Raw genomic sequence first — 24,910 nt, forward strand, 5'->3', positions numbered from 1 at the left:
ATATTATGCTGAATGAAACACATTGCACGTTGATTTCACAATTTACTAAACATAAATGTCTTGATGCAAAGTTAAGACTCCTATTGACATTTATAATTATAGCATAATATTAAAATATTATGATATAAAAGTCAAATAATCATTCTACATTACAAATTAATTATTATTATTTAATTATTTATTATATAAATAAATCAAATAATAATTTATCTTTTTTTTTAAATTGATTTTATTTCAATTTCACATAAAAAATAGAAATGTAATATTCATTTCTTATGATTCACACGTAAAAATAAAATTTAAATTATTTGCTTCCTAAAAATCACATCACTCATAAGGAAATAAATCAATTAATAATTTAATTGATTGATAAAATTACTAATTTTTTTCACATGATTAAGGAAAAAAATCAATCTTAATTATTTCCTTAATTATACTATATAAATAAGGAAGTTAATAATTTAAATAAAATAACATATTATTTATAATAATTAATTTATATTAAGAAAGACCGACCTCTCATCATTCCAAAAAAACATGCGGCGTGAACGGAGGCTGAAAGGGAAACTTATACTCGAGCGGGATCACATCGGAATCCAGCAGGACCGCAGGCAGGAGAAGATCGTGCCTCAGATACCGAACACAGACAACGCTTCTACCGGCGTATAAATCATCAGCTTGCACGTAACCCTCAAACAAAAAAGAAAAGATAAAAGAACGCTACCCCGCTTCGTGTTCTCGCTGTCGACGAACGGGCCAAAAGCAACTCTCAATTCAGTTCCATCCCCTCTCTTTCTCCGTGTGCCGCGATGGATAGAGCGGAGGGGGAATGGGTGTGGGTGCGGCAGCCGGGGGAGGCGGACGCGGCGGAGTGGCGGGCCACCGCAGCCGCCGGGATCCTGGACGACGAGGAGCGACCGCTCAAGGTGGTGTTCACCTCGCCGGCGGCGCACTGGACCGACGCGGCTCCACTCGGCAACGGCCGCCTCGGCGCCATGGTGTGGGGCGGCGTCGCCTCCGAGACCATCCAACTTAACGGTAACCTGCCTCTCTCAAGCCTTTATCTTTTTCTTTTTCCGCAGGTTAACGAAGCTAATTAATCGAAAAGCAAAGAACGTGATGAACTTTATGTTCTTTTGGCTTCTGCTGTTCTCAGAATAATATACGGTTGAAATATTGCTACACATTAAAAAATGAGTTTCTTTGTTTTTATTTGGTTGATCATAGAGCTGAAACCAGGGAGATGCGGATCTTTTGTGCAGATGATACGCTATGGACGGGCGTGCCCGGCGATTATACGAATCCAGATGCGCCTGCCGTGCTCGCTAAAGTTAGAAAACTGGTGGACAGTGGAGATTATGCAGCAGCTACAGCCGCTGCCTTTGGCTTATCTGGTCTCCACTCTGGTGTACGTTAATCGTTCTACCTTAGCATTATGATGGGGAATGCATTCTGTTTATTGGTGTTTACGTCTTCCCCTGCTTGTATGTTGGATTGTTGATGAACAAAAGTGGACAACTTTCTCCGGTAAGAATCATCTTAATTCTAAACGGAGATATCTACGGCTAATAAAACGTAGAAGATAAGCAGCAGAAAGTGTCCTCGGAACTGAGGATTAATTGCTCGTGTTGTGCTGTTAAACATGGTTGCAGTGGCCAGAATTAAGTTTTGCTGCCTGAGTGTCATGTGTGCTAGATGAGAAATCAAAATATATGTTATTTTTTTGTCAATAATCCTGGCTCAAAATTGTTCTTTTCAACTGCAGATCTACCAGCCTCTCGGCGACATCAATCTAGCGTTTGGAGATTCGGCTGATAGATACAGTGATTATTATAGAGATATTGACTTGAAAACTGCGACAGTAAATGTCAAGTATACCATTGATAATGTCGAATTTACGAGGGAACACTTCTCTTCAAATCCTCACCAAGTAGTTGTCACCAAGTTTTCTGCTAGTAAAGCAGGGTCGCTTTCCTTTACGGTATATTTAGACAGCCAATTAGAACATCACTCCAGCGTAAGCGGGACAAGTCAGATAGTGATGGAAGGTAGTTGCCCCGGGCAAGTATCCTCACCTGGGGAAATTAAATCTGAGAAATCAAGTGGAATTAAGTTCTCGGCGATTCTTGATCTGCAGTGTGGCGGTGTTGGTAGTAAGGTACAGGTAATAGATGGAGGGAAATTGAAAGTTGAAGGTGCAGATTGGGTTATTTTGCTTCTTGCAGCTTCTTCCTCGTTTGAAGGGCCGTTCACAAATCCTTCAGATTCAAAGAAGGATCCTACATCGGCTGCCTGGAATACAATAAATTCTGTTAGGAACATGTCTTACACACAGCTATATACCCATCATTTGGATGATTATCAAAGTCTTTTTAATCGTGTTACTTTGCAACTGTCAAAAGAATCTAAAAATGTACTTGAAGAAGAAAGTTTTGTGTCTGCTCGGAAAGGTCATAAATCCGATTCAGATGTGCCCAAAGTAGAAGAAGGAAATTCATCAAGATCTGCTTCTTCAACCATTTCTACAGCAGAAAGAGTGAAATCTTTTACAAATGATGAAGATCCTTCCTTGGTAGAACTTTTATTTCATTATGGTCGTTATTTGCTTATCTCTTGTTCGAGACCTGGAACTCAGATTGCAAACTTACAAGGAATATGGAACAAGGATACTAATCCAGCATGGGAGTATGTCTTACTGTTGTCTTTGTGCTTATTTGTGCTATGTTTTACCTACATCAGAACTTATGATGTTTAGGGAACCACACGGAGTTCATTCTTACAAGTACTTAGATATGCTTGCACACTAATAGAGTTATATGTCATAAGCTGTTGGCTCACTTCTGACTCTGTTAACATCCTCTTTTGCCATCGGAATCAACTTTCACCAGAGCTGAATAGATGAACTTGCTAAACAACCACAAATTATTATTGTTTTCTTGTACTAGAATAGTGTTGAAGTTAAAAGGAGAAGAAAAAGATCTAAACATCGCATCTAACTTGCTAGATTGCTCATGGATAAAATGTGCTGTCTACTTTGCACATCAGAAAATGCTGCATTTCTGATTTTTTACTGCCACTAGACTAACTAAAGTTAAATTATACAAAATGCCAAAAATTATTTAATCCTTCAGACAATTTTCTTTCACAACTTCCGGAGTACATGGATACAGATTAAGAAAAGTCAAACAAATTGCTTATGTTAACTTACCATTCAGCTGATTTTCTTCTCTGTAATCCATCTGAATTTGGATTTTTATTTGGTCATAAAGTTGGTATCAATGACCTACGGATCTACTTATTGATTGTGTAACGAAGAGTTTTACTGAATATTGATGTCTATTATATTGACATTGGCTTAAGTATGTGCAAGTCTACTGGAGTTTCTGTACTGACTTGCTGTTCACCAACTTTGCTCCATGAATGAATATAAAGCTTAATGTTGACTTTTCTTTTTTTTATTTCCTTCAGTGGAGCTCCTCACTTGAACATCAATTTGCAAATGAATTACTGGCCATCTCTTCCTTGCAATCTTAGTGAGTGCCAACAACCGCTGTTTGATTTTATGGCTTCTCTTGTGCGTAATGGGAGTAATACAGCCAAAGTAAGATTTCTGGTCATTATCATAATTTTGTACCTGATATGAAGCTGTATGGTTTGGTATTTTGAAAAGCAGCATTAGGTTGAACAATAAAATGTTTTTTCCGGATAAACTTTCAGTGGTTTATTTGGAGACACTACCTTACACTTGGAATGTCTGCAATGTATCTCACTGTCCTCATAGCATTTGATTGATATGATCTGAATGATAATAATGTTTTGTATGTATGTATGATCAGACTGATGCTAATAGGCTTCAGTCGCTCGATCATGCCTATTAGTATGTTCCTCTTTTGAGGCTCAGCTTAGCAGGGAGTGGTGCTATATGATAATGTGGCTTTTTGTGTTACAGACATTATTGAGATTACATGCTAACAATTGCATTAATGTATGTCTAGATTTATATAAGAATTCTGAGTCCTGCAATTGTCTGAAATTATTGAATGTGACATTTAACATTGGTCTTTACTCTTAATCAGGTTTGGCCTTAAAGCAATTGCTGTACATTTAAAGTTGAATAGTTTGCAAAAGTTACTCTTAAGAGGATGTTTATGATGTAAATAGTGTGCATTACTACTCATTTGGAAATCACTAAGCTGGTAACTAAGCATGAGACCAAAATTTGCAAGTATCACTCACATATTATTTTGGCCCTTTTTCTCCTGCCAAATCATTTGTTTTCTTGATCCAAAATTTATTTTTAATGTAATTACTTGTGAATTCTCAATCTGTCCAAACAGGTCAATTATGAAGCTGGTGGTTGGGTGGCTCATCAAGTCACCGACATATGGGCAAAAACATCACCTGATGTTGGCGATCCAGTGTGGGCTCTCTGGCCGATGGGCGGGGCTTGGCTTTGTACACATCTGTGGGAGCATTACAGATTCACAATGGATAAAGTAAATTTATAAAGAATTTATTTTTGTTATACTACTATTCTGTTTCCATACTAGGTTATGGGACATCTAACTGTTTTCTGAGTTTACTCTTCCAACCTAAACTAAAGTATGACAACTTGTGTCCTTCATTTTCTGAGTTATAATATTCCTCTTTATATTTCATGAATGCCTGAAATTTTTAGTTGACCAACATTGAATCCTCAATTTGTTTGAGTTGATATATATGCAGTAGCTATTTCCGGTAGTTGTTATAAATTGAAGAAAAAGAGTTTCCATGATATTTTCTTCCTCATTTAAAAAGAGTGCCAAGATCTTACAGCATATTAGTCAGTATTTTGTTGTTTGAATTTGATTATTCACTGCTATTCTGTTCACTGACTATTTGCATGTATTTTTAGGACTTTTTACGAAATACAGCATACCCTCTTCTGAAAGGATGTGCTACCTTTCTATTGGACTGGCTGATTGAAGGCCGTGGAGGTTATTTGGAAACCAATCCTTCAACATCTCCAGAGCATACTTTTATAGCTCCAGATGGTAAAACTGCCAGTGTTAGCTATTCAACAACAATGGATATGGCCATCATAAGAGAAGTGTTTTCTGCGGTTATCTCTTCCGATAAGGCAATTATGACTTGAAACCTCTATGTCACCCGGAGATTTATGATCTATTGATGCCACTTTTGGTCTATCATGTGGATATCTTTTTTCTATTATCCTTTCAACAATTAGTGAATTTTTTCCACCGTGATCACAGGTACTGGGGAATTCTGATACTGAATTTGTCCAGCGGATCGACAAGGCTCGTTCACGGCTACCCCCAACTAGAATTTCTAGAGATGGTTCGATCTTAGAATGGGCAAGTACAAGTCTAGTTTAATTGCTTTCCATTTGCATTGTGTTTCTTGCAATGATCTATTCTTGTATTGCAAGTTTCGTGCAGGTTTTGAGGTTCTACTTGTCTTTGTGCCATTGCAGGCACAAGATTTTGAAGATCGAGATGTCTACCATCGGCATCTCTCACACTTATTTGGTCTTTTCCCTGGGCATACAATAACACTTCGAAAGACACCTGATTTATGTAAAGCTGCTGCTAACAGCCTTTACAAGAGAGGTGAAAACAATTAGAACACCATGACAGTTTTTTCTGTTAAAATTTTGCCTGCCTGATTCAATGTATTATTTCTTTACTTGCGTATAGCTAATTAACAAAATTAAAGTTTTTATCATCGTCGCTAAAGGTCAGTATAATGCTACTTGAAACAACATTAGGAAAGTAACAGTTTCCAACTTTTCATACTATATTATATAGATTATGGAAAACAACAACATACCTTTTATGCAATTATTTGACCATCTATAACTCATATTCTCTAGTCTTTGGTGACACAAGGAACATAATTTAGAAAGCTTAATGAAAATTCATGTGATACATTAGAGGATCATTAGAGGATATGACATGTCGACCTCAATTTCCTTGGACTAAGCTTTGGTTAATTGTTTCAGGGGATGCTGGTCCAGGATGGTCAACTACATGGAAGATGGCTTTATGGGCTCGTCTTCGCAACGGCAACCATGCATATAGGATGATCAAGCAGTTGTTTATCTTGGTTGATCCTGATCGTGAGGCAAAAGTTGAAGGAGGATTGTACAGCAACTTGTTCACAGCACATCCTCCCTTCCAGATTGATGCAAATTTCGGGTATAAATGTTTATTATACTGTTAGATGTATAGTGTGTTAAGATTCCTAATTCTGGCAAGTTGTAATTTATTGTCACAAAAGAAGTTTCTTCTTTTTGTTGATACCATACTGTAATTTATTTTATTTTCAGCTTTGCAGCGGCAATTGCAGAAATGCTCGTACAGAGCACCGACCGTGACCTGTACTTACTACCTGCTCTCCCACGGGACAAGTGGGCTTCAGGTTTTGTAAGAGGATTGAAGGCACGAGGTGGTACGACTGTTAACATCAGCTGGAAGAAAGGGGAGCTCCATGAAACCTGGTTTTGGACTGGGAAGGAAAATTCCGTCATAAGATTGCATTACAGGGAACATGTAGCCACCGTCACTCTCACTTGTGGCAACATTTATAGATTCAACAAGCATCTAAAATGCTTGAAGACATACCCCTTTGGGTAGGAGACATTTCATCGACCTCTCGGATTAGGTAACGATTACTATGGAGTAGTGGACCATTTGTAAAACCAGTTAATGTTGTTTGTTGGCCATTTTTGGATACATCTGAGATTATCAGATCCATGATGCAGTAATAAATGGTGTGTATTTTTATTCACTAGATTCCTGACTAATTCTTGTAGGATTCTGACTGTGTTTTAGCCAGTTAAATTCCATGTTATATGAGTAGGATTCAGAAATCTCTGGCAGAGCATATTCTTGTCGACTAAGCCTGCATGCATTCGCTAAAACCGTCCGCGATGTGCAAGTAGGGTCGGAAGGGAAGCCATTTCAACGGTGACGTTTACTTTCCTTGTTTGATTCAGAAACAACTTACAGCTATCACCATATAATAATTACTGAGAAGAGAGAGAGAGAGAGAGAGAGAAAGACAACCAGTTATTTGTTTTTCGATCACCATTTTACCGTCACAGACATACGTCGCTCGTGAATCCAATCTTTCCCGACTACCAGTGATTGGCTTCGTCTTCCCAACGGCGCACAACGAAGGTGCCGTCGGTGCGTGCGGAAGTCACGACGGACACCGACGACCGAGGGTTTTGGTTGTACTACAAATCTTCGAACCGGAGGAGGAAGGCAAGAAGGCAAGGACATCCCGACCTGATTGAAAACATCGGAGGATTGTCGGAGACCCGGTAGAAGACCCGCTTCGACAAAGCCCATGGCCTGCTACGACGGAAGCGTAGACCCGCTACGGCGGGAACCCACAGCCTACTTCAGCTTAGCCCATGGCCTGTTACGACATAGCCCACAACGGAAGTCTTAGGCCCGCTACGTCGAAGCCCACAGCCAGCTACGATAGAGAGAGAAAACCGTTATGACGGAGCTCGCGACCTGTTACGATGGAGTCATCAACCCAATGTAAGCTAAAAGCCATCACGACAAGAGCTTGGGCCCACTATGGTGGAAGCACTTGACCTGCTGTAGTGGCGACAAAGGCCTACTATGACAAAGATAATCGTATGTCAAAGATATTTAGGTAAAGCACTTGAAACGCGTAAGTTGAAAAATCCGACCAACGTTATATGTCCGATCACAACAAGCCCACTAAATACGATATACCCAAAATATGAAAATCAAGGAGTCCGATCCAATTGACCTCGACCTAACAAATTAATAAAATGACGTACATCGAGCCCCTTTGCTACAGTCTCAAAGCCAAAATACACCTCAGCACATCCCCAAGATCCCGAGGGAGCTTAGATAACCTCGATTAGAATCCACCTTAGCTGTACAAGCAGCACATCGGGATTACTTCAACAAGACCTTCCTCCATTCCAACCACCTCTTGTGACTATCACATGGGCTAACAGGACAAGCTTGTACCTTCGGAATAAGATCAAACCGTATTGACTCCCCGATCAATGATATCAAGACGATAACTAATTTTAATATATATTTTTTAAAATAAATGATAATATATAATTAGCCCAAGTTTAGAGTTGAACTCTTAAATTTTTATAATTTTTTTATCTTCATAGTTAATGATATATAAAAAAAAATTTATCTAATAAATGAAGCAACATTTAAGTTCTCAAATATGTCATTGTGGGTGAAGTATGTGCATTCTCTCTCCTCGTGGCAAACATGAATGATGGATCTGGTTCAGTCGAAAATTATCTTCACATGCCCTTGCCTTGTTTCTATCATATCTAAAGGAAACGTTGGCAATAATAATGATTTCAGAAACCTCTATCATTACTAGAAATGATCCTCATCATTGTCAGTATTTCTTGGATTTGAAGTCATGTCACCACCATCCAATCCCGTCTGCTGAGAATAATTTTGTTCATTTGGTTAAGAATTTTAATCAGATAACCATGCTCGAACACCGAAAGGTAAAGCTGAGAGAAGTATTGGGCTCTTCAAGCGTCAATTGGTTGCTTTTTAGTTCGTGTAGTGATGATGTCGGGAGAATTAATGGCGGACTGTGCATTTCACATCTTTGATTTTTTAAAAAAATAATAAATTATTATTTTATTATTAATATTTTTTTATTCTTAATTCAAATATAAGTCTTCATCATACTAAATATTTTATAAGCTAAAAAATGATCACATCGTAAGTAACCAAAAATCTCTTTCATCCGGACTCAGATCTATTATAAAATAATAATAATTTTTAAATAAATATAATATAAAAATATATCAAGAATTAGATAGAAATATTTAAAAATTATAAAAATAATCTTTAATATTAATTAAATATATTTTAATAATTTAATATAAAAATAATAATATATCGATTAATTATAAAACTCATGCATCAAAATAATAATAATAATAGTCAGATAATAATTACGTACATCACATTTGATGACACATTCTTCCAATAGCGAATGAAGAGTTATACTCCACGGGATAGATTTCTCCTTAAGAATGGAAAGAACCCATATAGCACTTTCAACATCGGATGGAGTGGTATCTCTTGTCTATCTAAATAGAACATGTTCCTCCTAACGGTGGATGAAGGAATCATTTATTCTAATACAAATAAATTATTTGTATTAAGTTGCTAACAAGATAGATATTCAAAAGGTATAAATCATGATTCTCTAAAGGGAGAATCATATGCAACTAATTGTATATTTGATGATGATAATCTCAAGACAACAATTTCATAAAGCTAAACAAACTGAATGAGCGATAAGAAGTTATCGTATGATCTTACGTGATGTACTACGTTGGTAAACGTATTTTAAGATAAAATAAGAAAGTGACATAAGACAACATTAAACGAAAACACACTTAGAGTCGATGTAGAGATCAGACTTAACGGAGGGTTGACCTATAGAATAGTGAGTGCGAGGGCCACTATTAACTCAATGCAAATCAAGTAGTAGACCAACTTGGGTGGAACTTGGTGAAGTGTCTAAACCGTATGAAGGGAGTCAACAAAGAAGATAAAACATAGAGTAGAGGCACGAAACCTTCGTTAGACGAAGGTCAATGACTTGAACTTTTACAAATATAAGATCGAGATAATATTATTCCATGGGTCTCTTGTTCTAATAAAGCAAACTTATCTTACATGATGCCAAAATTGAATGGTGGTTCAAGGTACATGCACTTTATCTCAACGAAACATTTGAAAGCAGAACTAAGATGACTCAACTTTAGAAGACAAAGTTAGGATCAAAATGCCTTGGCATAAGACAAGTTGCTAGTCATAGGTGTCCTATAAGCCAATCATGGGAGTGATAACATATGTTACATGATATACACTATTTTTGCTTATTATATATTTGACCTTTTTTTTACTTGATATTGCTTGATATATATATTGTGATGTCCATATATTTGTGTTATGAGAATCAGATCGTAATGAGATTATGATAATGAGATTTATTTGCCTTTAAATATATATTCTAAATAATCATAATCATAGGTTACTCGAGAGGGATATTGAGATAACCGAATATATTAGTGCGTTGTATGCTCATCCATATAATGGAGGTAGTTGGTGCGCTGTATGCTCATCCATATAATGGAGGTAGCTGGTCTCATAGTCGTTCATGTGAGGACACTAAGGATACAACATAGGTGCTGATTGGGGAATGAGTTCATTGATCGATCCACTCAATGAATGCTAGATGGTTGATAATACCTTATTGTCAAACAATGATTTCATCGTCCTAGTGGTATATCTAGTTCTTAGACTTGAGATACCAAGGATATCCTATATGAGTACTCCACTCTTCGATATCAGACTTATAAACTTGGAAGTTTCAGATCTAGCATAACCGATCGTTGAGAGTAATAGCAACTTTACAAGGGTTATAAAGTGTCAATAGAGGATTATTCGCTCTCGGTGTCATGAGAAGAATATCCTATGTGATCTTGCTCAAGCAAATCGCTGGTCAAAGTCAGACTTATAAACTTGGAAGTTTCAGATCTAGCATAACCGATCGTTGAGAGTAATAGCAACTTTACAAGGGTTATAAAGTGTCAATAGAGGATTATTCGCTCTCGGTGTCATGAGAAGAATATCCTATGTGATCTTGCTCAAGCAAATCGCTGGTCAAAGTCATTCGGATTGAGAGAGAAAGGGTTCTCCCGAAAAATCTGGTTACAACAAGGCTTGAGTAGAAACCGTATAGGCCTAACAACACCATATTTGAATGAGAGACTATATATACACGACAACTAAGGACAAATATATCCAATGGATTGGATTCCCTTATATCGTATGGGGACTACGACGTAGTGGTGTAATACATCAATAGTTGATGAGTCGGGTGAATTATTATAAAGATAATAATTTTGACAGGTATGACTCACGGCTAGATCAAGATTGAGCTTAGAAGGTCACACACATATGTTAGGTATTGCGATGAGTAGAAGTTCGGATATGAGATATCCATTTGATGTCTTATCTTATTGGATATCTAATAAGTCTCATGAATTATTAGATCTTATAGATAAGATTCAATAAGAGCCAATGAGAGATTATCGTATAGATATCCACTAATTTAAAAGACCTGGGTAGTTGGATGAAGATCTAGTATCGAATAAGAAGGCAGGAACCATTAGGGCTAAGTTGATAGGGGACCTCTATAAATATAAGTAAACTAAAGAGCCATGGGCTAGACTTTTTTTATTGTTACCTCTTATTCTCCTCTCCCCCTCTCCTCCTCATCCAGCAGCCCCTATTTGAGACGTGTGGATAGTAAGAAGAGCCGACCCCTTCTTGATCCTGTGTATATGAAAAAAAGATTTTTATAGCGATTTTAGAAGTGTCTTCGTAGCATATGTGGATTACCATTAAAGAGGAGGACAGTTGACCTCTTTAATCCTCACTCATAGATCTATAGATTTTCAGATATATATACAATATTCCTAGATATTATCATAATTTACTCATAAAAAGAAAATATAAATTATTTACTTCCTAAAAATCACATCACTCATTAGGAAATAAATCAAATAATAATTTAATTAATTAATAAAGTTACTTATTTGTTCAGATGATTAGGGGAAAAAATTAATTTTAATTATTTTCTTAATCATACTATATAAATACATAAGTTAATAATTTAAATAAAATAATATATTATTTATAATAATTAATTTATATTAAGAAAGAAAATTATCGGTGATTACGGACCGACCTCTCATTATCCAAAAAAACATGCGGCATCAACGGGGGTTGAAAGGGAAACTTCTACTCGAGGGGGATGACATCGGAATCCAGCAGGACCGCAGGAGAAGATCAAGCCTCAGTACACACACCACGCTTCTCCCGGCGCATAAATCAGCTTACACGTAACCCCCAAACTAAAAGCAAAAGATAAAAGAAAGCTTCCCCGCTTCGTGTTCTCGTTGTCACGAATGGGCCAAACGCAACGCTGGAGGGCGCACGCCGAACGAGGATTACGTTCTGCTTCTCGCCCCCAAACACTGCAAGTCTCCGCTCCGCATCCGGCCGCGGTTCTCGATGTCACCATGCAGCCGGCGTGCTCCCCGGACACTGGGTTTTAGACGAGGCCCTGTTTTGAATCCCTCGTTGCATTAGTAGATTGCCAGTCTCGCAGTCTTTCAGAAAAGTAGGCTGGTAACTTAAAAGACTTTGCGAGCAACAGGAAAAGGACGATGAACTGGATTGGCAACGAGTCCACTAACCGCGTAGTGCCAAATGATGCTGAGACGGGCGTCAGGCTGAACTCGAACGGCGAGGTGTACGACGAGTTTGATTGTTAGCCTCTCCCTCTCTCTCTCTCTCTCTCTCTCTCTCTCTCTCATCGCTGCATAGCTTCACGTGACGATCCCAACAAAATCATCAATTCTGCCATCAGCCTCTGTCCCTCTCAATTCAGTTCCATCCCCCCTCCTCTCTCTCTCTCTCTCCGTGTGTCGCGATGGATAGAGCGGAGGAGGTGGATTGGGTGTGGGTGGGGCGGCCGGGGGAGGCGGACGCGGCGGAGTGGCAGGCCGCCGCAGCCGCCGGGCTCCAGGACGAGGTGGAGCGACCGCTCAAGGTGGTGTTCACCTCGCCCGCGGCGCACTGGACCGACGCGGCTCCACTCGGCAACGGCCGCCTCGGCGCCATGGTGTGGGGCGGCGTCGCCTCCGAGACCATCCAACTTAACGGTAACCTGCCTCTCTCAAGCCTTTATCTTTTTCTTTTTCCGCAGGTTAACGAAGCTAATTAATCGAAAAGCAAAGAACGTGATGAACTTTATGTTCTTTTGGCTTCTGCGGTTCTCAGAATAATCTACGGTTGAAATATTGCTACACATTAAAAAATGAGTTTCTTTGTTTTTATTTGGTTGATCATAGAGCTGAAACCAGGGAGATGCGGATCTTTTGTGCAGATGATACGCTATGGACGGGCGTGCCCGGAGATTATACGAATCCAGATGCGCCTGCCGTGCTCGCTAAAGTTAGAAAACTGGTGGACAGTGGAGATTATGCAGCAGCTACAGCCGCTGCCTTTGGCTTATCTGGTCTCCACTCTGGTGTACGTTAATCGTTCTACCTTAGCATACTGATGGGGAATGCATTCTGTTTATTGGTGTTTACGTCTTCCCCTGCTTGTATGTTGGATTGTTGATGAACAAAAGTGGACAACTTTCTCCGGTAAGAATCATCTTAATTCTAAACAGAGATATCTATGGCTAATCAGACGTAGAAGATCAAGCAGCAGAATGTGTTGTCGGATATGAGGATTAATTGCTCGTGTTGTGCTGTTAAACATGGTTGCAGTGGCCAGAATTAAGTTTTGCTGCCTGAATGTCATGTGTGCTTGATGAGAAATAAAAAGATTTTTTTTTTGTCAATAATCCTCGCTCAATTTGTTCTTTTCGACTGCAGGTCTACCAGCCTCTCGGCGACATCAATCTAGTGTTTGGAGATTCAGATACTAGATATAGTGCTTATTATAGAGATATTGACTTGAAAACTGCGACAGTAAATGTCAAGTATACAATTGAAGATGTTGAATATACGAGGGAACACTTCTCTTCAAATCCTCACCAAGTAGTTGTCACGAAGTTTTCTGCAGATAAAGCAGGGTCGCTTTCCTTTATAGTATATTTAGACAGCAAATTACAACATCACTCCAGCGTAAGTGGGACAAGTCAGATAGTCATGGAAGGTAGTTGCCCTGGGCAAATAATCTCTAGTGGCGAAATTAAATCTGATAAATCAAGTGGAATTAAGTTCTCGGCGATTCTTGATCTGCAGTGTGGCGGTGTTGGTAGTAAGGTACAGGCCCTAGATGAAGGGAAATTGAAAGTTGAAGGTGCAGATTGGGTTATTTTGCTTCTTGCAGCTTCTTCCTCATTTGAAGGACCGTTCACAAAGCCTTCAGATTCAAAGAAAGATCCTACATCGGCTGCCTTGAATACAATAAATTCCATTAGGAACATGTCTTACACTCAGCTATATGCCTATCATTTGGATGATTATCAAAGTCTTTTTAATCGTGTTACTTTGCAACTGTCAAAAGAATCTAAAAATGCACTTGAAGAAGAAAATTTTGTGGCTGTTCAGAAAGGTCATAAAACGGATTCAGATGCGCCCAAAGTAGAAAAAGGAAATTCATCAAGATTTGCTTCTTCAACCATTTCCACAGCAGAAAGAGTGAAATCTTTTAAAAATGATGAAGATCCTTCCTTGGTAGATCTTTTATTTCATTATGGTCGTTATTTGCTTATCTCTTGTTCGAGGCCTGGAACTCAGATTGCAAACTTACAAGGAATATGGAACAAGGATACGGAGCCAGCATGGGAGTATGTCTTACTGTTGTCTTTGTGCTTATTTGTGCTATGTTTTACCTATCATCTGAACTTATGATATTTAGGGTACCATACAAAGTTCATTCTTACAAGTACTTCGATATGCTTGCACAAAAATAGAGTTATATGTCATAAGCTGTTGGCTCACTTTTGACTCTGTTAACATCCTCTTTTGCCATCGGAATCAACTTTCACCAAAGCTGACTAGACGAACTTGATAAACAATCGCACATAATTATTGTTTTCTTGTACCAGAGTAGAGTTAAAGTTAAAAGGCGAAGAAAAAGAACTAAACATCGCATCTAACTTGCTAGATTGCTCATTGATAATATGTGCTGTCTAATTTGCACATCAGAAAATGCTGCATTTCTGATTTTTTACTGCCACTAGACTTAACTAAAGTTAAATTTACAGAATGCAAAAAATTATTTAATGCATCAGACCATTTTCTTTCACAGCTTCGGGAGTACATGGAAAAAGATTAATAAAAGTCAAACAAATTGCTTAGAGTTGCACTCATGGTTTTTTGTTAACTTTCCATTCAGCTGATTTTGTTTTTTGTAATTGTATGTCACATCTGTATTTACATAATTATTTGGTCATAATGTTGGTATCAATGAGCTACGGAACAATTTATAGCTTTTGTAACAAAGAAATTTACTGAATATTGATGTCTAATATATTGACATTGGCTTATGCATGTGCAAGTCAACTAGAGATGCTGTCCTGATTTGCTGTTCACCAACTTTGCTCCATGAATGATTAAAAAGCTTACTGTTGACTTTTTCCTTTTTATTTCCTACAGTGGAGCTCCTCACTTGAACATCAATTTGCAAATGAATTACTGGCCATCTCTTCCTTGCAATCTTAGTGAGTGTCAAGAACCGCTGTTTGATTTTATAGCTTCTCTTGTTCGTAATGGGAGTAAAACAGCTAAAGTAAGATTTCTGGTCTTTCTTGATCATAAATTTGTTCCTGATATGAAGCTGCATGGTTTGGTATTTTGAAAAGCAGCATTAGGTTGAACAATGAAATGTTTTTCTGGATAAACTTTCAGTGGTATATTTGGAGACACTACCTTACACTTGGAATGTCTGTAATGTATCTCACTTAAATGTCAAGATAACATTTGATTGATATGATCAGAATGATAATAATGTTTTACTTTGCTTAATTGATATATATATATATATATGCTGTAGATTTTAAAATTTCAGCTGATATTGCTGGATCAGACATTGGCTTAAATAGCAAAGTATTTCTTGGATCAGAGAGATTTGAAACAAGGTCAATTTTCACAACTTTTTTGATTTGCCAATGAAGACATTGTATTAATTTCCCTTGCCTGAATTAACATGACTTGTCAAAATGCAACAGGAAAAATCATGAATGTTGATTAGATTACTAAGTGATATCAGAGTTTCTAGATTTTCCCTTTATAGCTACACTAACAAAAGAGTTTTGTTACCTGTGCTGCCTTTTCCCATCACCTCCCACCAGTAAGTTTGATTTTAATTGTAGAACAGTAAAGCACGGTTCTCCTTGTGAAACTCAGTTTAAAATCCAACACTATCTGATCCTTGTGTTTCCCCTCTGAAAGCATCAGTCTCCTGATCATGCCTATTAGCATGTTCCTCTTTTGAGGCTCAGCTGAGCAGGGAGTGGTGCTATATATGATAATATGGCTTTTTGTGTAACAGACATTATTGAGATTACATGCTAACAATTGCATTGATGAATGTCTAGATTTTTATAAGAATTCTGAGTCCAGCAAATGTCTGAAATTATTGAATGTGTCATTTAACATTGATCTGTACTATTAACCATGTTAGGCCTTAAAAGTAATTGCTGTCATTTAAAGTTGAATAGTTCGCAAAACTTACTCTTAGTAGGATATTTATGATGTAACTAGTTTGCATTACTACTCATGGTATTTGGAAATCACTAAGCTGGTAACTAAGCATGAGACCAAAATTTGCAAGCATCACTTAATATTTTGGCCCTTTTACTCCTGCCAAATCATCTGTTTTCTTGAACCAAATTTTTTTTTAATGTAATTACTTGTCAATTCTCAATCTGTCCAAACAGGTCAATTATGAAGCTAGTGGTTGGGTGGCTCATCAAGTCACTGACATATGGGCAAAAACATCACCTGATCGTGGCGATCCACTGTGGGCTCTCTGGCCGATGGGTGGGGCTTGGCTTTGTACACATCTATGGGAGCATTACAGCTTCTCAATGGATAAAGTAAATTTATAAAGAATTTATTTTTGTTATACTACTATTCTGTTTCCATGCTAGGTTATGGACATCTAACTGTTTTCTGAGTTTACTTCGCCAACCTAAACTAAAGTATGATAACTTGTGTCCTTCATTTTTCGAGTTATAATATTCCTCTTTATATTTCATGAATGCCTGAAATTTTTAGTTGACCAACATTGAATCCTCAATTTGTTTGAGTTGATATATATGCAGTAGCTATTTCCGGTAGTTGTTATAAATTGAAGAAAAAGAGTTTCCATGATATTTTCTTACTCATTTGAAAAGAGTGCCAAGATCTTACAGCATATTAGTCAGTATAGCCAACAAGGAAACAGTAGTATTTTGTTGTTTGACTTTGATTATTCACTGCTCTTCTGTTCACTGACTATTTCCATGTATTTTTAGGACTTTTTACAAAATACAGCATACCCTCTTCTGAAAGGATGTGCTTCCTTTCTATTGGACTGGCTGATCGAAGGCCGTGGAGGTTATTTGGAAACTAATCCTTCAACGTCTCCAGAGCATTCTTTTATAGCTCCAGATGGTAAGACTGCCAGTGTTAGCTATTCAACAACAATGGATATGGCCATCATAAAAGAAGTGTTTTCTGCGGTTATCTCTTCCGATAAGGTAATTATGACTTGAAACCTCTAAGTCACCAGGACATTTATGATCTATTGATGCAACTTTTGGTCTATCATGTGTATATCTTTCTTCTATTATCCTTTCAAAAAATACTGATTTTTTTCCACCGTAATCACAGGTACTGGGGAGTTCTGATAGTGAATTTGTCCAGCAGATCAAGAAGGCACTTTCACGGCTACCCCCAACTAGAATTGCTAGAGATGGTTCAATCATGGAATGGGCAAGTAGAAGTCTAGTTTAATTGCTTTGCATTTGCATTGTGTTTCTTGCAATGATCTATTCTTGTGTTGCAAGTTTCATGCAGGTTTTGAGGTTCTACATGTTTTTGTGCCATTGCAGGCCCAAGATTTTGAAGATCCAGATGTCCACCATCGTCATGTCTCACACTTATTTGGTCTTTTCCCTGGCCATACAATAACAATTGGAAAAACACCTGATTTATGTAAAGCTGCTGCTAACAGCCTTTACAAGAGAGGTGAAAACAAATAGAACACCATGACAGTTTTTTTTGTTCAAATTTTGCCTGCCTGAGACAATGAATTATTTCTTAACTTGCGTATAGCTAATTAACAAAATCAAAGTTTTTATCATCGTCACTAAAGGTCAGTATATGCTACTTGAAACAACATTATGAAAGTTATGGTTTCCAACTTCTCATGCTATGTTACCTAAGATTAAGGAAATTAACATATTTTTTATGCAAAAATTGGACCATCTATAACCGATATTCACTTGTCTTTGATAGCACAAGGAACAAAATTTAGAAAGCATAATGAAAAATCGTGCGATACATATAAGTGTTGCAGGATGGATTTTTTAATTATAACATCATGATAACATGCTTCATGATCATATTGCATCAGATACAATTTGACCATTCAAAAGCATAAGATTAGAAAGAATATTTTTTTTACATTGACAAAAAAATATGTAAATTATGATGATCATTAGAGGATATGACATGTCAACCTCAATTTCCTTGGACTAAGCTTTGGTTAATTGTTTCAGGGGATGCTGGTCCAGGATGGTCAACTACATGGAAGATGGCTTTATGGGCTCGTCTTCACAACAGCGAGCATGCATACAGCATGATCAAGCAGTTGATTATCTTGGTTGATCCTGATCATGAGGCAAATTATGAAGGAGGATTGTACAGCAACTTGTTCACAGCACATCCTCCCTTCCAGATTGACGCAAATTTCGGGTATAAATGTTTATACTGTTAGATGTATAGTGTGTTAAGATTCCTAATTCTGGCAAGTTGTGATTTATTTTCACAAAGGAAGTTTCTTCTTTTTATTAACACCATACTTTAATTTATTATATCTTCAGCTTTGCAGCAGCAATTGCAGAAATGCTCATACAAAGCACCGATCATGACCTGTATTTACTCCCTGCACTCCCACGGGACAAGTGGCCTACAGGTTATGTAAGAGGATTGAAAGCACGAGGTAGTACGACTGTTAACATCCGCTGGAAAGAAGGGGAGCTCCATGAAACCTGGTTTTGGACTAGGAACAAAAATTCCATCAGAAGATTGCATTACGGGGGACATGTAACCACTGTCACTCTCTCTTGTGGCAACATTTATAGATTCAACAAGCATCTAAAATGCGTGAAGACATACCCCTTTGGGTAAGTGGCATTTCTCCGACCTCCGAGATTGGGTAACGATTACTATGGAGTAGTGGACCATACCAAATTTATCTCGCAGAGAGATTTTATTTTTCCCTCTAAGATGAGTAGCATTTTCTTTTTCAGTTTTCTGCTTTGTCAAACTAGATAATGTTGTTGGTTGGCAATTTTTGGATACAACTGAGATTATCTGATTCACCATGATGCAGAAATAAATGTCATATTCACTAGATTCCTGACTAATTCTTGTAGGATTCTGACTGTATTTTAGCCTGTTAAATTCCATGTTATCTGAGTAGGATTCAGAATATTCTTGTCGACCAAGCCTGCATGCATTGACCAAGTAGGGTCGGATGGGAAGCCATTTCAATGGTGACGATTTCTTTCCTTGTTTGATGCACAAACAACTTACAGCAGATTGATGGAGGAGCGAGAGAGAGAGTGAGAGATCTCCAGGCGTTTCGATCACTAATTTACCGTCACCGACATACATCGCTTGTGAATCCAATCTTTCCCGACAACCAGCAGATTGGCTACGTCCTCCCAACTGTGCACAGCGCAGGTGTCGTCCGTGCGTGGGCGAAGTCACCACCGACACCGAGGACTGAGGGTTTTGGTTGTTCTACAAATCAGCACCACCTGTTCCTGAAATCACTCGTCTACGTTGTTTTTGTTGTTCTTGGATCATATTTGGTAATTCAATTTCATCAACAAGACGAAAGCTTCAATTCCGCTTCGTGTAGGTTCAATGTAAGATATGAGAGCCGAGAGGAATTCACGAATCACGATGCATCGAACAAGCGTATCTACACGCGAAGCTTTCCAGATTGAAACCCAGCCTAGACTTCCAAAAAATAGGTGGAGGTCGAGGTGGCGACTTTAAAAGTCGCGTCGTCATCAGCATCACATCTTAACCGGACATCAAGCGCCCTCTCCCTGGTCGCGCTCCCCCCGGCCTCCCTTCGCAACGTCGTCGGGCAAGGAATACTACTCCGCCCAAAAGCAAGTCTTTTCTCTATCTTCGTCTCCTCCTCCTCCTCCTCCTCCTCGCCGTCGCGGTTTGGGATAAATGTGACGACTTGTTGAAATCTCTCACACCGCGACGACGCATCTTGGTCTTCAAGGAGGAGGGAGGAGGAGAAAAGAGATCCAAATGGACGCCATCGGCGGCTGGGTCGGAGGGGGGGCGCCGCCGACGAGAGCGCTGGAGATCCTGCGTGAGACCGTGCGGATCCTTCGAGCTGATCCGTCCCCCTTCATGACCGCGCTCGCCCTCATCTGCCCCGTTTCCGCCGCTCTCCTCTCCGGCGCCCTCGTCCCTCTCGCCACCGCCGCCCTCCTCTCCCGCCGCCTCGCCCTCCTCGCCGTAGCTAGCGGCCTCCCCCCCGCCCGTCCCCTCTTCCAGCTCTGCCGCCACTTCGTTGCCATCCTCCTCTCTGCCGCCGCCTGCTTCCCCCTCCTGGTCACCGCCCTCCTCCTTGCCCGCTCCTCCATTGCCTACTCCGTCGCCTGCTCCTACGCCGCAAGGAATGTCCGCCGCGTCGAGTTCTTCGCCGCCGTGCGCCCGATCTGGCGCTGCATTCTCTTCACCTACCTCTGGATCTGCGCCGCCATCTCTGCCTGCGTCGTTCTGTTCCTCGCCCTTCTCCTGCTCGTCTGCAATCTGTGCGCTATATTGGGCTACCCGCCCGAAATCATCGTCTACCCGGCGCTACTTGTCGTGCTCGTCTTCTCAATTGTTTACGCTCACACCATCATCGTCTGCAACCTCGCGGGCGTGGTCTCCGTCTTAGAAGAGATCTCTGGCCTACGCGCTTTCCTCAGGTCGGTCAGACTGATTAGGGGGAAGAGACAGGTGGGGCTGCTGATGTTTCTTGGTTCGACCATTGGCATGGGTTTCGTGCAGGGGTTGTTCGAGCATAGAGTGAAGACGGTGAGCTACGGAGATGGTTCATCGCGGCTGTGGGAGGGACCACTTCTCGTCTTCATGTATTCGTTTGTTGTACTAGTAGATTCAATGATGAGCGCAGTCTTCTATTTTACCTGTAGATCCTCTATCATCGAAGAAACGGATGAGGATGTCCATGAGCTCGAAGAAAAGGAGAATGTTTCTACTGAAGTGACCGATATCAAGTGAGCAGAATTGTCGAAAGAAAGCTTCTCAAACAATCACTTTGATTCAAATAATATGCAGTAAGGAGTCTTCGTTTTTGTCAGAGAAGAACCAGCAATGTATCCATCATTAAATCTGGCAAATCATGGAATTTGTTAGAAAGGTTTTGTTGTAGAAGTATGAGAATTGATGCCTGCAATTCGACCCGAAACTGCAACCTTTTGACATGGGATACTGTGCCTCCAAACTTTCAAGAGAGTCTCAATTCAACTCCTTTGTGTGGCATGTCAATCTCAAGTACATCAGTCACTGTTGTAAACATAGATTACTTTGTCTTGGAGAGGTGTCATCTGTTATTTATGCAAGTTCTTGTTAGAGCTTTTCTCATATATATTACTTCGCAGATGCAACATTATCAAAATGAGTTTTTGCATGTTGTTGATAAGCAATTTTCTGTGATCAAGTACAAAACTAAAGGTTTTTTGTGTGCTTCTAGATGTGGAAGATCCAATGTGACCAGATAGGTATCTTACTCCAGGCTAACATATGATGATTTGCTTACACAATACAGAAACTTTGGAATTATGGATCGTCGTGGAAATGATTTGGTTACGATCCATGTCTTGAGTTACACAATCCCCAACCATAGTCTGTCTGCTGTCAAAATATTGATGATCAAGAATGAAAGGTATGTAACTTGATACACCTATGAATGCTTATTTTTGTACAAATGAAGATATGTGATGCTTTCTTTAGTTAGTTAAACTATGCATTATCTCATACCAACTTGAAGGTGTCTCATGTGTTTCAGGTTCTTGTTTAACAATCAAAAAGAACTTGCTCCGCTTTTTTGTGACTGTTGCTTTGTCATAAGGCACCAGCTTTCATACTATTTTATCATGCAACTAACCATTGCGATAGTTCTCCTGTTATGCTTTGTATTGGAGAAATATCTACCACTAATCATAGTATATCGTAATAAGAGGTCAAGTTTTTAATGATACATATACATCTATTAAATTAATTAAAGATAAGTCAACTTCTGTTTTTTGTATGGTATCTTATGCTGAAAACAGTTCCATTATTTCATCAAAGTTTCCGATGTTTAAAATCCCACGTACTTCCATGATAAGACCATAGTGTATGTCATTCATGTTAGTAGATTTGTCCTCATTCTAATCATGATACATATTGGATGTGTAAGAGTGAGTTCACCCAGATACAACATGTTTTTGCTATGGAGTTAAGGATTGTGCAAATGAAATATTTTACATATATGTAGTTTGTGTATGATGACTCTAATATCTTAGATGGCATAAAAATTTTCTATGTCAACTTGTGGGTGTTTAAAAGGAATCCAAGAGAATGAGATAGATTTCATATGGGAGTTGAGGCAATCAACAGGTAAAATTTTTTGAGAAGTATAAAAAATGTTAAAAATACTAGTTTTTGGATAATGGTGACTGGACAAGTTAATACTTTATATGGTAGCAGAGAAACGGTTCATTTTAGAATAGTAATTGAATCTGATCATGTTTAACATGCTAATCTTTTGTTATAGTCTCCTATCACTAATTATAAATAGGAAGCAAAAAGAGTTTAATGCTTTTAAAAGATTCATTGTTCCAGTTTCAAATTTGAAGATAAGGAAGAATGTGTATGGTTTACATAGAAGAGACAATAGAATATGGAGCTCCACCCCAAGTCCAAACTGCATAAATAGCACCACTGGATGAGGAGGCAACTCTGAAACTTTTAGATAACATTTCATTAAGCAAAAAGAATCAACAAGAGAAAAAGGATTTACTGATGTAACTCCATTGACATCGAATTATTTGTTAGGAAGGTAATCTTCTGCTTGAACAGATTTTGTAGCTTCAACCATGGTTTAGAAAACAGCTTGAAGCAAGTCCTTTTTCCTTGAAGCAAGTCTTAGGAATGTAAGCCTGTCAGCTAATAACATGATCGAGAGCCGCTAGTGTTCTGCTTAATATTCAACTTAGAATGAATTCCCTTATCCGTAAATAATTCAAACATAACCTAAACGTTGTTTGCTCATGTTTTGGCTTTATGGCAGTTGAAGCATGAACAAAGAGGAGGTAATTTTGTACAAGTTTGGTGATAGAATAATTGCTACATGAGCCTAAACCTCATCTAGCCTTGTTATGATCATAGTATCTACTCTCCGTAGGAATGATATGTCATATATAGATGATGCAGACAAATGCCTATTACCAGATTTAGGCTTGAACACATTATTTACAAGTCACCAACATCAATCACATGATCCGATGGTGGGCAGGGAGTCTCCAGGACTTTTGATTTTGGTCTCTAGTAGTTTAGAGACTCTATTACATTATTTGTACCCATTTAGCATATTCAGGGACAAACATATGGAACCTAAATGTTCAGATGCATAGAAAGATGTCAGACATCAAAAAGTTGATCATTTACTAATTGCCTTACTAGTCTGCCATGAAATGTCATGTAGAAGTGGACCAAGGTCTTCCATTCTGCGGTATAGTGGGTATACCACTTCTTACTTATCTTCTGCTAGATCAAGATGCAGAATGAGCCTTGGTTTTGGCCAGTGTCTACTTCACTAAATAGGTGGTTGGTTCTGCAACAAGTTTTGGAGCATGTTAATTAGTAATCAACCAACCACACAAGCGGCATCAATTCTTCAAATTTGATTTCCTGTCATTTCGGATCTATGAAACTAGACAATTAACTATTGGAGCCAAGGACAAAAGATCCTGCTGTCCCATGAACATCCAATATTCTCCTTGAGTTCATCTAATGCTTGAAGCATTTACATGATTTGGAGTAGTTAAATTTGCAGTTTTGGAGCAACTACCGTACCTGGAGAAAATACATCTCTTCTGAGTTTGCTCTTCGTACTTACCAAGGTAGATGATATGTTCTGAGATTGCTTGATGTATTCGACAATTTTGATCTACTGAATCCAATAACTATATTCCCTCAACTTGGAACTTGAATGATTCATTTCAGGTGTTCCTGGAGCATTTGCTGGAGTCAAGTGGCTTGCTACGATTCTAGGAACCATGCGAACCCCACCATCATTCTGAGCCACTTCCCACCATAACATGTACTTCCTATCTTATAATTGCAAGACCATAATGAGTCCTTGACATGCATGGTGGACTTGGTTATCAACCTGACCCAACTCACACTCTCTCTCCTGAACTGGTGATTCTGTTCTCTCCATCTTTGTTCAACTTGGTACAGTTCTCATATGCATTGAGGTGGTCATTGACTCCAGATCTAGAATCGACCCAAAGCGATATATCAGAATCATTCAAAACTGTCTATGGTAATTAGTTTTATTTTTATTTTTGTAAGTACTTGGAAATTGCAATCTCACTGTAACTATCGGAGAAGCTACAAACGTGGCAAACTAAATGAAATACTGAATCAAGATGTTTGCTTCTTGCATATTATTTGTTTGTTATGACACTGCAGGCAAAACAGCGATGATAATGTGTTTGCTGCTTGACGACCACAGCAGTCAATATCGTCAAAAGCTTCAAAAGAGATGCCAATTTATTGCCATTGTCTATTAATAAAAGGTCCCTCCTTGAATATTGTCTCTTTGATTTTTCATTAGGAGTTGGTCAATGTCAACCATATACCTGTCTATCTGCAGATTAGATTGCTTCACGCCAGTAATCACGTTGAATGTGGTCGAAAAAATGATGTGTTATCATCCTTTGTTCATTAGCCGCCACCTAAAGATCATCAGCAGAACTTCCAACATCAGCAGAGAAGTCAGTTCGTCTCAGCACAAACTCATCTTTGATATCT

General features: G+C 38.7%; 3 protein-coding genes and 1 long non-coding RNA gene across 4 annotated transcripts; all 4 read left to right on the forward strand.

Annotated features, from left to right (window-relative positions):
• The first annotated feature begins 632 nt into the window (after positions 1–632).
• Positions 633–6,751, forward strand: LOC135624747 (alpha-L-fucosidase 2-like). The gene is made up of 10 exons (XM_065128665.1): positions 633–1,038; positions 1,263–1,408; positions 1,766–2,685; positions 3,469–3,601; positions 4,338–4,496; positions 4,895–5,119; positions 5,253–5,354; positions 5,474–5,609; positions 6,002–6,197; positions 6,329–6,751. Exons 1-10 carry the CDS (start codon positions 810–812, stop codon positions 6,633–6,635), a joined length of 2,553 nt encoding a protein of 850 aa, XP_064984737.1. The 5' UTR covers positions 633–809; the 3' UTR covers positions 6,636–6,751.
• Positions 6,752–12,423: 5,672 nt separating this feature from the next.
• LOC135624748 (alpha-L-fucosidase 2-like) lies at positions 12,424–19,202 on the forward strand. The gene is made up of 10 exons (XM_065128666.1): positions 12,424–12,781; positions 13,006–13,151; positions 13,505–14,424; positions 15,236–15,368; positions 16,519–16,677; positions 17,098–17,322; positions 17,456–17,557; positions 17,677–17,812; positions 18,346–18,541; positions 18,670–19,202. Exons 1-10 carry the CDS (start codon positions 12,550–12,552, stop codon positions 18,974–18,976), a joined length of 2,556 nt encoding a protein of 851 aa, XP_064984738.1. The 5' UTR covers positions 12,424–12,549; the 3' UTR covers positions 18,977–19,202.
• A 455-nt stretch (positions 19,203–19,657) lies between these two features.
• LOC135624639 (uncharacterized) lies at positions 19,658–21,506 on the forward strand. The gene has a single exon (XM_065128462.1). The coding sequence runs from the start codon at positions 20,126–20,128 to the stop codon at positions 21,107–21,109; it is 984 nt and encodes a 327-aa protein (XP_064984534.1). The 5' UTR covers positions 19,658–20,125; the 3' UTR covers positions 21,110–21,506.
• A 274-nt stretch (positions 21,507–21,780) lies between these two features.
• LOC135624640 (uncharacterized) lies at positions 21,781–24,889 on the forward strand. Its single transcript, XR_010491758.1, has 4 exons — positions 21,781–23,994; positions 24,098–24,419; positions 24,569–24,675; positions 24,753–24,889. It is a non-coding gene; the product is annotated as an uncharacterized LOC135624640 (long non-coding RNA).
• The last annotated feature ends 21 nt before the right edge of the window (positions 24,890–24,910 follow it).

Source organism: Musa acuminata, chromosome BXJ2-10 (assembly GCF_036884655.1).
Source record: "Musa acuminata AAA Group cultivar baxijiao chromosome BXJ2-10, Cavendish_Baxijiao_AAA, whole genome shotgun sequence".
NCBI classification, from domain to species: Eukaryota; Viridiplantae; Streptophyta; class Magnoliopsida; order Zingiberales; family Musaceae; genus Musa; species Musa acuminata.